General features: G+C 32.9%; 1 protein-coding gene across 1 annotated transcript in view; it reads right to left on the reverse strand.

The window, feature by feature from the left end:
• LRPPRC (leucine rich pentatricopeptide repeat containing) overlaps positions 1–14,553 on the reverse strand; it is a 95,446-nt gene that overhangs the window by 41,929 nt on the left and 38,964 nt on the right. The window contains exons 17-25 of the mRNA XM_019748633.2: positions 13,422–13,528; positions 13,139–13,216; positions 12,747–12,791; positions 12,294–12,398; positions 11,158–11,288; positions 10,367–10,452; positions 8,737–8,944; positions 734–858; positions 158–264 (exon numbers count right to left, since the gene is read on the reverse strand). Of these exons, the coding sequence (XP_019604192.2) occupies positions 158–264; positions 734–858; positions 8,737–8,944; positions 10,367–10,452; positions 11,158–11,288; positions 12,294–12,398; positions 12,747–12,791; positions 13,139–13,216; positions 13,422–13,528 (992 nt within the window). The remainder of the gene's footprint in view (positions 1–157; positions 265–733; positions 859–8,736; positions 8,945–10,366; positions 10,453–11,157; positions 11,289–12,293; positions 12,399–12,746; positions 12,792–13,138; positions 13,217–13,421; positions 13,529–14,553) is intronic.

Consider the following 14,553-nt stretch of genomic DNA (forward strand, 5'->3'; position numbering starts at 1 on the left):
GCCCAGTCCCCCCGCCCCCCCAACCCGCTCCATTATTAGGACTGAATTATATTAATATGAATCAGAACAAGTCTAATTAAAGGTTAAAATTTTTAAACATATTCTAATTAAGACTCTAAATAGCTGTACAATTAGAATACTGTAGTTAAAATCGCACCTCAATGATCTTCTTGGCCTCTTTGTAATTTCCTGTTTGTAGGAAGGCAAAGAAGAGATCATAGAGCATTGTCATTTCACCTTGTTCTTGGCTCACAAAGTCCATTGCTAGTGAGGAGAGAAGAAAATATATAGAGAAACACAAAATCACTTGAAGTTCTGCAAAAATATAAGAAAACTTTAAAACAAATATTTAGAATAACTTAAAAATTATAGCTATGTCAACCAATTTCCTGTCACATTCTTTATTTAACAGCATACATTTATGACATTAAGTACCTAAGACCAGCTTCAACGAGAACTGGTGAGAAAAAAGGTAAAACATTCCTCATAAAGGCAGGTCACCCAAAAATAATAGAGGAACAACTTTTCAAAATGAACAGTTATTAAAATCAGGGACATTTGTGATAGTGAAAATCTACCTGACAGCTTTCTTTTCAACGGACAAGTGTAACAAAGTTTCTCAGGATGTGTTTGCCTTTCTGTTCAATTTTCTCTTCACAGCAATGCGTTAAGAGTAAATAAGCAGTGGGGGGAAGAAAACACCAAGTACATCAAATATCAGAAGGTGACTAACCTTTCTGAATCAGATCAGTCTCGCCTTTCTCTACCAGCTTACATAAGACATCATGAATCCTTGGTAATATTTTATACTTTTCATACAAGTCGATGGCAGCTTCAAGAGCAGCAGGTAAGTCGTCCCTTGGAAACATAAAAATATTAACAATGCATAAACTATATCGAATTTATTTTAGAGAGATGTACAATGACCAGTCAAAATGTACATGACTAAGCTTTATTTAAGGTAGAAAACCGCACGGCCAAATGGAAAGAAAAAGAGAAACAATCCTTATCTATAAATAAATGTTAGGAGTACAGACATCATTAGCAGTTCTCTGTTTTCCCTGCTTCATCTTTTATTATTTTGCTTGCTAACTGGCACTTTTAAAAAAAAGTGCAAACAGACCAAGGCATTCCCTGAGATTATTATAAATAAAATCTGATGTTATAAAATAAGTTGCTCTCAGAATGCATTATTTCTACTATTGATTTTTCCAACTATTTATGTGTTTATGGTCTTCAGTAATTCTAAATTTGGTAAATTTTATTAAATAGCTGTCCATCAACGGCTACCAAGGAATTTTCAAGTACTTTCATATTTTTCTTACGGCCACCTCTCCAAATAAGCAGAAGACAACTTCAGGAATTCATATATACAGAAAATTTATTGTTGCTAAACCTAGGATATTCTTGTGGTCAGTGAATTCTACGGGAACTCTTAAAAAGTTTTTTATTAGAGATTAAACTTTTCAAATTTATTTCCAATTATAAAGTTAAAACTGCTCTTAAGTGGTAATAAATTAAAATAAAAAGATATTTCCATTAAGTCAGTTTCTTAAACAAGAATGTGGAAATACACTCTCATGGATCCTCAAGAACTACTTTTTCCTTTAAAAGGAAAATGACAGTACGAGAAATATTTAAAACCTTGGAAAAGCTGTAGAGATTATGCAACCCAATTCTACTTGTCACCTTTATTTTTAAATTGAGGAAATGGAGACATCTAGAGACTGACAGATGACTAGTAGGTAAACAGAGGAAGGCATTGCCATCAGGTCCCTGGACTTCTCACTTTGCGTGGAACACATCTAATTATATACATTATGCTCTATTAAAAGCACTGTTGTTTATTTAACCTAATAGGGTGGTGCAATGTGGAATGAGAAATTGAAGATTTTTGAAAAGAAAGTATGAAATGTGTATTTAAAAAAAAAAAAAAAAAAAGAGGCACAGTTAGAGACCGGACCAAAGCACTAGTGACAGTGACAATCTCTGCGGAGAAAACACATTTCTTTCACACATGCAACAGTTTTCAAAAGGAAGAAAGCCTTTTTAAATTTTCTGTTGAAGCCCTGACATTTTGGTCCATTATACAAATGTTATGTTGCCCTAGATTGACTATTTCAGCTAGATTAAGATTTTAAGCTGTACTAGAAATGTAAAATACCATGAAGAAGCGTTAATTTTACTGCAATAATACTGACACAGTGAAAACGAACCTATCCTGATGGAACTCTACCTTATCCCCTTTACTGAGCCCTGTTTACAGTGCATCTTCTGGCACCCCACAGAGTCATTTGAATTTTTGTCATTTGGGGTGAAGACTAAATTACAGGTTAATTTCAAAACCGCAAGTAGATGTTGCAGGCTAGATTACTGTCATACAAGAGAAATGCTACAGTAGCTACCACATATGATATAAAGCTTTATATAATCAGTATTTTCCCTTGCTTCAGACATAAGTTCTGTTATTACCTTTCTACAATTCCACTTAATGGAAAACTACTAAAATATTTCTAAGAGAAGAAATAACACATACTGATTTTTTAAACGCAGTATGATTTGCTTTTTCAGATCAATTCCCAAACTAGAATAGTAATGTCTCAATTGTATTTCTTCTATATTAGGTCAAAGCTATCAATAAATGAATGAATAATTGTTCTGTCAATCAAAGAGACATGTTAATAGTCTTTGGTCTCCAAATATATGCTTCTGAAGATTACACATGCTCAGAAGAACAACAAAAAAGACAAGAATAGCAAAATGGAAATAACTCATATATTTGTTAGTAATTTTAAGTACCAATGTTACTGCTCTCAGGTTGCCAACAAAATGAATTAGAAATCTATAATGAAACATTTCATACAAAGTGTACAGATGATAGACATGAACTAATAACTTGTCCGTTCTTTTCAACCCCTATTATCTACATTCTAACTTATGGGTGGATCACATCACTTTAAAAGGAGATAAAAAAATGCCCATTCTTCGTATAATTTGATGTCATCATTAATCTTCCCTATTAAAGCCTGTTAATTTGGGTGATGGAAATGAAAAAGATGAAAAAGCATCTTAAATTCACATTGCTATGAAAATAGTTGTGTACTCTTGGGACTTTTGAATTTCAATCTTATTGGTAAGTATTACATGCAGCTCAGACTCAGCAATGTGATACATTTCTAGAAGTGGAGATGAACAGCAGATTATCACAATGGGGTAAACTCAAGGACCTTGAGATTTCCTCCCAGTTCTAATACTCAAATGTGAGGTTCTATGAATTCAAGCTTCTTTAGGTTCCTCAACTCAAATGTTTCACACCAGCACAGAAAATCATCAAGCAAAATTACCACTTTTATTAGGCAGGATGAAGCAAAATATCAAAAGGAAAAAGGGTGGAAACTGCTTTATGCCCAAAACGTGGAATATAACACTACCGATCACTACACTTCTGGTTTCTGTGACCTAACATGATTCTGTAATTTCCTTTGTACACTTTAAAATACTAAAAGTGATTTAAAATCCTACTCATAAATAACGATAACCTTTGAAGAAATCTTATGGATAACATTAACTCTGGATTCAAAAACCTTTATTCCATGCCTTTTTTCAATGTGTGTGTGTGTATACACACACACATAATTCCTAAAGCTTTATATGCAAATGAGTCATAAATTTTAAAAAGTCCATTCCTGATAAAAAGCCACTACTTTCACAAACTTCAAATACTAAAAGAAAATCAACTCTACAAAACACTATATTACTTCTCAAAAAACCCAGTGATATTTTCAATGACTAGACCCAAAAAATATTTCAGTGAAATAAAGTTATTTTCATGAATAAAACTATATATGCTAACATAAAGTAGGCAATCATTTAAAAAATATTTTGATTGATGTAAATTAACTTAATATGAGCTTTAGCAAAATTCTGTAAGCCTCTGAAATAAAAGCAGAACAAAGGAAGTTTCTATATTCTAAATTTTAAAAACACCCATATATATAATAGGTTGAGTCCAGTAAGCAATTTGAACACTCTTTTAAGTGTTTAAGAATTTTATTTATTAACTTCAATGGACTCACTTGGCCCATATTAAAATTCATTCTAAAAATCTCTAATTCACTTTTTTAAGGAAACATGACTATATATAAAACTACTATTAGGCTTGTGCAAAAGTAATTACGATTTTTGCAATTATTTTTAACCTTTTAAGCAATTACTTTTGACCAACCTAATATAAACTTATTTTTGCATTATTACATGGACCATCAAAAATGGTAAACTTGAACCTCATATGTCAAATCTGATGTTACGTCTTATTTTAGTCATTATGAAATTAAAGTATGCTATAATAACCCTGCCAGAAAAACACTGAACGTACATTCATATGAGGCATTTACTCATCATAAAACTATCTACGTAAAGGTACCAGGAAACAAGCAGTCCTAACCCAAATTTCTCACTATATAACTGTAAAAAATCACAGATGTGTTTCATATGATCTTGAATTGTTAGAACAAGAACCACCAGTGATAACTATATATTCACCTATCAGTAGCTTTAAACTTAGTCTCCTTACTTACAGCAAATAACTTTCCAATGCGGCGAGTACACTTAATTTAAACACAAAAAAAGACAAGTATTGATTTTTAACTGGAATAAAGTGCTTCAACATTACGTATAAGGTGTCAGAGAAGCGGCAATTTACCTAAAGGGCTTACTGACTGAAAAGCTCTCAAAATCTGAAATCACTACAGAAAAGAGGGACTTTGGGAGACAAAAAAGTTTAAAACAAGAGGGGGAAAAACACTCAAAATCAAACTATTCTGTAAGTCTTAAGCGGATGTTACTGTGGAGAGAAATCAATTCACGAGAAACCATCATCTTCACAAAAATTATTCTGTTAAGAGAAACAGCCCTTGAAAGAGCTAAAAAAATTTTTTTTCCTGTTCATCATCTATAAATGAGGAATCTTCAAGGAGACTGGTGTTGCAATTACAACTAATCCTCCCCAAAAAATTAACTGTGTTGAAGGCTTTGTAATTTCCCTAGGTACAATTTAGCTGTCACTTACTTTAAAATTTACTCAAACATGCGTTCGGAACAGCACTAACTTCACATGTCAAGTGCTTTCCAGCCAATTGAGTCTAAACTGGAAGTCGGTGTTAAACAACTGAATGATTAGACAAGATAGCTCATTTCCCTGCTCTTTTGTTCAGAATAAAATGCCACATTTACATTATCAGGCTCAACAGGATTTTCTGACAGACGGAGAAAAAAACCCTACTGAACACTGTCCGCACTAAGCACATGAAGCCTGTCATTTACCAATCATCCTTCAAAAAGCAATAGCCATGAATGTAACTTAATTACGACCCAATGATCCTTGACGAAAAATCATCTTATCACTGTCCTGTCCCCCTAGGGCAAATGAACCACTTTTGTCCTTTGGCACTGATGATGCTAAATTCTTAATTGCAATAATGGAGTAAAAGAGCCAAACCTCCTAATTTCCTTTCAGCACATAAAGAGTTTTTACTCTAGAAGGCAAGCATTCCCATAAATAATAAAAGTATCCAGTACAAATGAAGATGCTAAAATTGAAGGGGAGTGTATATGACAGAACAACCAGCATTTAATAAAGTATATTTCCCATTTATGTACCATAGTAACGTGTTACAGTGAGTTTTAAAACTTGCATTGTTATAGGTTCATCTTACAGAAATCGTGACCTTTATGAAGAACTCAAGATTGACTTAGCAAGAGTTCTCAGAGGATTATGTACAGAAAAGTCCATGATTCATTTAAATGAAATGCATGTGGGCATATACAGATTAGAGCACAAGTCAGCACAGAAAAATCCTTAATGGAAAGCAAAAATTAAAGCTGCTTTGATCAGTTGTACTAAATAATCCAGTTAAACAGCTTGAGATATTTTTCATATGCGATGAAACCAAAATAGATCAGCTAGAACACAAGTAAATCTGAAACTGCATCATACAAATTCTTATGCCTTTAAACCAAATGGCCCAGATTTTATTAATTTAATTTCCTTTACCATAGCATAAAGACCAATCAAAAGTTCTTTTAATCTCTTATAAAGCATTCTTCCTTAATATGAAGAATCCAGGTCATCTTCCAGAATCAGGCATGATTTCAATTAAAAAAAAAATTAAGTAGCTACAAAAGAAAATGTTTAAAATAACATTCATTTGGACTACATGTACACACGTGGTTTAAAGAACAATCCTAATGCAAATGGAACACAAGAAGATTTTGTTTAACTGCATATTTTTCTGTTCAATGCAAGTATTATCATTTTAATAAGACAGAAGTACATTAGTTTACCAACTTGTTTATAATTTGGCAAACCCGTTCTTATTTTGGCAAATGAATAAAAACAAATTGTATTATTCTTTATACCCATAAAGCTTCTTATACATTATCCAAATACTGGAAAAGTCAGCTCAAAATCAAAATCTACTGAATCTTACAGATCATCTTCCTAAGGAACTCAACCTCATGAATTTGGTCCAGAATTACAATATGGAAGTGATAGTCTATTTGCAATGATATTCCAAATAAGATGCTTGCCTTTGAATGAAAGGATGAAGATTTGGTATGATGTTCTGAAATGTTTTTCATAATTTTATCTCAAGTTTGAGTAAATAAGGCTCATTCCCCAGATGAGCTCATACCTGCTGACGTCAATGACATGATATTACTGAAGATTAAACATATTTAATCACATCAAATACATGTGGACTTTTTGGCAGGCTAGTGTAGATAATCCCAGTAGTGCACTTGTCATGATTCTGAATTAATTAGCTATCTTCCATCAGTTGGGGAAAACACAACTGGAAAAAGATTTCAAAGTCAATTTTTGCCTATGACTTATCCCAGACTAGGAGTGCTCCTACTGTTTTCTGCAATTTTATAAACATGAAATTTCCTTTGTCTCCTTTTTATTATTGTCATGACTCTAAAACAGTCAACAAGAGCTTTCTATTATGATAGATGAAACGGAAAGGTCCTGTGATGGGAGCCTGCCTCTGCAAAACAAAGATAGCAAAAAAAAAAAAAAAAAAAAAAAAGACCTAGGCAAATAAAAGGTAATAATTTCTGTACCTCAAAATAGTAAGAAATCATAAAAGAAAAGATGCTAATTTAGATTTCTCTCGCACAATTAACAGGGACAGTCAGATTTTACTGAAACATAGAAATCTGACTGTCCTGTACAATCAAAAGCACAGAGCATGCCCAGGTTAACACGTGAAGCCCAGGCTAGTTCCTTGTTCCCTTGGGGAAGCTCTCCTCGATTCATGAGCCCCATCTGCAGACCTCTTTTGGAAAACTTTTGTGTCTCCTCTGTCTTCAAAGTATTTCTATTTGTAAGATATTTTTCTACCAGGGCCTCATTTTCATTGTTAATTATTTTATTTTTGCCTAATAGTGGAGGAGGGCCTAATTCTTCTGGGCACTGAGCCCATTCTTTCAAATCCCTATGCAGAGCTCCACATGCAATCTGCAGAGATGGGTCTTTTAAACAATCAAAAAAATTCTAGTAGGAAGCATATTAATTATAGGATTTTTATATAAAGTTGGCTGTGAACATGAGAACTCTATAACATAGTAATTGTTTGAATCACTAGCTCTCTAAAAGGATGTAATGCTGAGACTGTAGAAGTTAAGATTTGGCCAATCATCTAACTTGATAAACTGGTTTTTGATTGGATGGCAAAAGGATTATTTCATAAAACATGTATGTGTATGTATGTATACACACTTTTCCTAACATAGAGCTAGTTAAAAGAGATGTTTTTCATTCTACATTTTAAATTCAATACTAAACCATTCATTATAGTCAATTAATTATCCCACCTAATATGTAAAGGAAAACTCCCAGAAATTTGGGGAAAATACGCAAACTGTTAAGATATATCTTTTATTTTCCTCCTGGAATTGATAGGACAACATCCATACTAAAATCATAAAACCCTAATCACGAAATAAGCAGATTAAAAACGGCATTGAGTCATGGAAAAGATGACAAGGAGGAAAGATCTAGGAAATTAAAAAGAAAAACAAACACAAAAGAAAAGGAGATAATAAAGGGTGGTTAATCATCTTACTAAAATGTTTCACTTATCACAAGAGAGTAGGTTGATTTTATGATTTGCATTGCAAATTATACCTTAAACTGAGCAGCAACATAAGCATTTCAAATGGAAAAATTTTCAAACTGAGTAAATCTCCACCAACAAAATTCATTTTCTTCCCACAAGGCACAGAGACATCTTCTACAATATGTATCAAAGCTAGAAAAACTGTATTGGTACATGCAAGTAAAATAAAATACCATATGGAGAAAAGGAGCACTAAAGAGATGCTGCTACATTGTTACCTGAGTAACAGTCATGATACATAATCAAAAGCCCTTTGTTATACTTATTAAGAATTAGCACTTATAAAGCTCAAAACCAGGAAAAACTAGATTCGATGTCATGTAGTATCACATGCCCCATAAAACAATCATCATAGGCCATCCCATTGAGAAGTAACCCACACAATCACAGGGCTGCCGAGGATTTGAAAGGTCACCTGGTCCATGTAAGCCCTCTTTCTCTTAGCAACCTTCAAGGCTTTCACAGCACCACAGAGTATTTACAAAATATTATCTCCAAATGATTAGACTCATTCTTTTAATGCCAACATTTAAAATTTGAAATTCAATTAACTTACTTTTCCAGATATAGAGTGACCAATGGGGAACTTATGGTGGTGGATGGTTTCGTTAACCCTAGAGTCACGATGGCTTCATGCAACTGTTTTACTGTTTCAGTTTCACCTCTTAAAGCTGCGCCATTTAGGATGTGAAAAAAGGACAAGACTGTTGTATCTTTGATAAGGACATCCTTCTCTTTCATTTCCTTTAGAATGTTAATAGCATCTACAATGAAGGAACACAAAAGACCCTTAGGTAATTTCATGTAGGGAAAACAAACTGCTATTAAAACAGCATTTCAAGCCCAGCAGGAATGTAAATTCTAGTGTATAATGCCGATTTCAAGTTAATTACTACTTGCATGTCTAAACGAGACTACAATTATAAATCCACAATAGCATGGTTTTATCATTTCCCTGCAACTTTGACTACAAATTATAGATAGGGACTGTGTGCCCACTCTGCACCACATAACCCTGTACGGTCTGCCCTATAGCTGTAAGATCCTCCTAAATGGATGCTTTTATCGTTCAGAGCTAACATCTGCTAAATCACACCATTGTTTCTTCAGCAGATGGCTTGTCAGGAAGCCAGATAATAAAGATGTGTTTACACTGTATATACAGCCAGACTAATGGTCTGATACCGATAGGGCCTGTTTGCTATGTCGATACTAATTAGCCAAGCAGAGCCAATGAAAGCTTTCCAAAAGACTGCATGTTAATACATTAGATTCATTAAGCTTCATTAGGAAGGCAGAAACAAACATTTTAGGATATGAAATAAGTGCATTTTTATAATGTTGTTCTTAATTATTGCACAGGCAAAATGTTTTGACCGCTTTACAAAAAGTGATTTTAAAAAAGCAGGATAATCCTTATAAAGAGTTTTCTGCGTTAGGTATACTTCATAGGAAAAAATTCAATGTTAAAAATCGAATACTCTATCCATACATTTTTCACTATAAAATATATTTTTTAAATCTTCTCTAGGAATAAAAGGAAGAGAGAAGGCTAAAAAGGAAATTTCAAAATAAAACCCAAATGAGAAAGTTAAGAAATAAGTAAACAGTAAGAATATATTATCAAGTGTAATTAATTATGTAAGGCTCAGCATCATCTCAATAATGAGAAAAATTAGAATATGCACATCAGCTATATAATCATCTAGGCTTTCCCTGCAAACTCCTAAATAAAACTTATTAAAGTATACATTTTGTTAATGTTATTAAAAGTTAAGACAAAGACTACTGCAAAACTCACATTCTTAAATAAAGGTTACATGTATAGGTTTTATGTTCAGCCTTCAGACGTTCTTAAGCAGAAACAAAGCCATTAGTGCAGGCATATAAGCAAATTGTGCCATAAGTCATGATCTTCAAACTCAATCCAAACAGCAATGCTAATAAAAACTAGCTGCAGAAATGCAAAAAGCACTGAGCTGTGCAAATGTAAATGACAAGCTTGCCAATCCATTAAAACTAATGGCCTACACTGTCCATGCAGCTTTGGTTGGATTCACATGCAAATTTGTATGCAAAGTGTTCAAGCACTTTGCAGGACATGATATACCATTAATATCAATTCACATGTTATTCCAGTAGCAAGATACTTGCATCACATAGTTCCTTTATATACCCAGGCTTACCTTGGAGCTTGCCATGTTTTCCCAATACTTTTACAAGGCCTACATATTTGTTGGTGTCAAGGACAGCAGATGAATCTAAACGGTCACTAAAAATTAAAGCCACATTTATATTAATTATGTTAACAGTCCATTAGCTGACAAAAGAAATGCAGTATCCATTTTATCACTTTTCAAAAACTCATCAGATGATCTGAATTATTAACAATGGCTTCTACATTTTAGTTAAAGTTTATTTTGAAGCCACATACAAATTCACATGTAATTATATGCAAAATGACAAAAGAAGTAAAACTCTAATACTATATACAAACTGCATCACTCCATCTGCACATGATACGCATGAAGGAACTCTCTTTTCATGGCACTTTGGGTGATTCTAACTTTGTCATGAACACTGAAATACCCAGAGACGTATTTTTATTTGATAAATTTATCAGAATTGGAAAAACAAAGATACCTGAGAAATGCAGAGAATTTTGTACACGACAGTATAGAAAAAAGACTGTTTAACAAGCCTTAGTTATTTACCATCACCCCTGCTGTGATACGCAGTTGCATAATCAATGGGAAAAACACCCTTTGCTTTAAGGAATAGAATGTCTTATACTGAAAGACTCTGCTGAAAGCAAGCATAATTAATCAGAGTCCCATATTATGGAATTTCAAAAACATTGACAAAAAAGAATTTTTTAAAATTACATTATATAAGAGAGTAATGTTCAATCATGATCCATCAAGGACGGTATATCAGCATTAATGTCGGTGATTTGTTTCAGTGCCAAGGTACTCACAATTCTTGTTTCAGGTTCAATGCATCTTCTGCATTATCATGTCGACAGCACAAATTTATTAAAGCTGCATAGCCACCAACAGTCATGTCCGATTCATATTTTGCTTTCAATTCAAGAGCTTTTTGCATGTTCTAAAATAAAGGACAGAAGTGAAAAGGAAAGAAGTAAATATAGGAAACTATAAAATTTCTAGTTTTAATGTTCGAAGTATAGAAAAAGTTAAGAGTACTTCAGAAATAAAGGGATTCACGTTATTCATTTCACCTTGCTCCTTGATATTTTTATTCACCTTTCAAAAAGCAGGTAAGATAACATATGTAGGGTTTAAAAGATTTGTTATCTGTAATGCAAAACAGGCGAGTATGCCAAATTTGATATTTTAGCTTTGGTACCGTATTGTAAAAAAAGACTTCCAGGTTAAATATGTACCAGGTCAGCCTCTACTCACAGTCCAATTTCCATACACACAAATATATATCATTGCAAAGTATCTCAGAGTCTAGTTTAATATCCAAGTAATGTGAAGAAATATTTTAGAATTTAGCAGTACCATGTTATAATCTTAAAGTCAGTTATATTTTCTTCCCTAAAATCACAGGCGTAAGACTAAATCATATTGAACTAGAAACTGAAAAAGTCTAGTGATATGCCACAAATTGCAGACACACACTAAAATAAACACAAAGTACAGCTGGACGCCTGCTGAAAAAAGGCAAGAGACCCTTTATCTCAGAAAGAGCTTTTTTCCAGCAGGAAAATGGAATTTCAATCCCTGCATTAACAACCTAGTAATATTTGACTTGCAAATGACTACTGCATGTATCAGTTGCTTGACAATCTAGATATAAGAGACCGGAGCCATGGCTTGAAAGGACATTTGGCATGTATGATAAACCTATCACAGCTGTTACTATCATTCACTTTGCAGATTATTGTAAACAAACTACAGCTACCCGAAAACATGCCATTCAAGGTGTAGCTGAAATTAGTTAACCTTTCATTTAATTGCATTCTTCACAGGCATGACGTATAATAATCAATTGTGAAAATCATAAATATTGTATTTGGCTTTGCTTATATTTATAAAGAATTTTTTTACCATAACAACATATTCGAAATATTTAAATAAATGTTACCTCTTCTGAACAAAGCGTTACTATGAGTTGCTTTAGGACATCTCTTATAGGTTGATTTTCAGCTTTTAGTTTTTCAAGTGTAGATTCCAAATCAGATGATGTAAGCTGCATAGTTTACAGAAATGAAAAGAAAAAAGAAATTAACTACAAAAAGATAATGTACCCATTATCACTCTTCCCTTTAAACTGATCTTTCTTAAATGTCATAAATGCTATCATGGATATTAATCTGGTGATCTTTGGATGGACTCTAGGGGTTTATGAAACTCGTGAGAATCTGCAAATTTCTAAGATATGTTGATTTTTCTGAGATGGGGAATAGCTTTTACCAGCTTCTTAGAGGTATACTGATGGCAAAATGTTACGAACCACTGATTTTATAAAGACACAAAGTAGAATTCTCATTAAATTTAGTTATTATAGCATGTAGAATCTACATAAAAATCTACTTACTTTTCGAGAGTCTGTCTTCTCTCTTTCAACCAACATATTAACATCCTAAAATTGGGATTTAAATTAGAATTAGGAAAAACATGGAAAAATATATTAGCAAAAGTCAAAAGCAAATTTTGAAAGTCTTGCCTCATTTTACTGCTATTTTTCTATCCTTCCAAAATTTTCCAGAAACTCTGTTCATACTTTATTAACCACTGTAATAAATGTTTTAAATGCATTCTTCAATATACAAACAGTATTTACCAACAATCAACGAAAAAGCTTTGTTTTAATTGCTGTTTATTTAAATAAACTTTTTTTGGCCTACGCATCACAGTTAAGTAAAATTTTAACATGCTTTCATATATAAATCAAGCATTTTAAAAAGTTGATTACTATTTCTCACACACCTTAATCAACTCAGGAACGTGGTAGCTATCCAGTAGATTACGAATGCCTCTGTAGATATTTTCAGGAATTTTTACATTCTGCAAAGGGAAGGGAGGAAAATAAAATCCTGAGTTTTAGACAACTGAAATTTGTCTAACAGAAATTATCTCAGACATAATTTAAGTCTCCAACTCGTGTATGTCATTGAGAAGTGGTCTGGTTGTACTTAAAAGCAGCAATTTCACATCTAATAGATACATGTCAGGCAGGACAGGCATTATATAGCAAAAAATGAAACGGTACCATCTCCTTCAGCTGATGGAAGTATTGTCTCAAATGCTCCTCCTTGGCCTGTACCTCTGAGTCACTCATGCTGTCAATCAAGTTATAAAGAAAATAGCCAACAGCTTCTGTGGGAAAAAAAAAAACAAGAGAAAGCATTCCACTAAAATTACTGAGACTGTCATGTTATCAAGATTAATTTATAAGAAATCATTTTGGTGTGAGATGTCACCCTGATGAGAGGCTCTGAAATGGCAACAATGATCACTGAGGCATAGAGATTATGTGGTTTGGGAGCACATATCTAACTGGTGAGTGAAAGGAATATTAATTATTTTCAGACCGAGTGACAGCTTTTCAGTACTGAATCTTACTTCAATCTATTTTTTTCCACCACTCTGTGACAGAAGTGGTCCTGCCCAAGGCCTTACCCCTCTCCTGTCCAAATCACAGTAGTGAGAATAAATGCCTTGCACACATTTCTACACTAATTTTTTTTTGTGGGCAATACTTAGCAAAACATGCAAAATTAGAAAGCATTATTAAACGTTGAGTATAGAAAGTTAAATAATTTTAATAAGCAGATACAGTAATCCTGTGGAGAGCTGCCTATTAACCAATGAAAAACCAAGATTAACAAAAATGTTTTGTAACAACAGTAATTTTCCTATGCATTCAAGCATAAAATGTATAGGGCCATGTGTTAATACCTAGGATAAAAAATTTGAACTTTCAAGAAGGGTACCTTCCTCAGAAAATCATATATTCTAAGCCTCATTATATGAAAGTCATTTTTGTCAAATAGTGTAATAAATTATATTTAAGTGGGGGAAAAATCTATTAAGACCTCTTTACTACTTTATATGTTTAAAATTAACTATACCTGCAAAACATTAAAATCACATAAACACTAAGGATTACTGATTTTTAAGCCTACTTCCATAGGTGCTATAAGAAGCATTTCCTCAATATCTGAAAAAGAAAAAGCCTTCCAATCCTGTTTAAAAAAATAATTATGATAAAACTAAACACTTCATAGACCTTAAAATGTTGTGGTTTTCAATATAAGGATTTATAACCAAATGTTTTCAAATTTCACTTTCAAAAAGAAAATGTTTACTGCTGTAATCCTTCTAGCCCATCATTACACAGA

This window comes from Rhinolophus sinicus, linkage group LG05 (genome assembly GCF_036562045.2).
Source record: "Rhinolophus sinicus isolate RSC01 linkage group LG05, ASM3656204v1, whole genome shotgun sequence".
Classification (NCBI taxonomy): domain Eukaryota; kingdom Metazoa; phylum Chordata; class Mammalia; order Chiroptera; family Rhinolophidae; genus Rhinolophus; species Rhinolophus sinicus.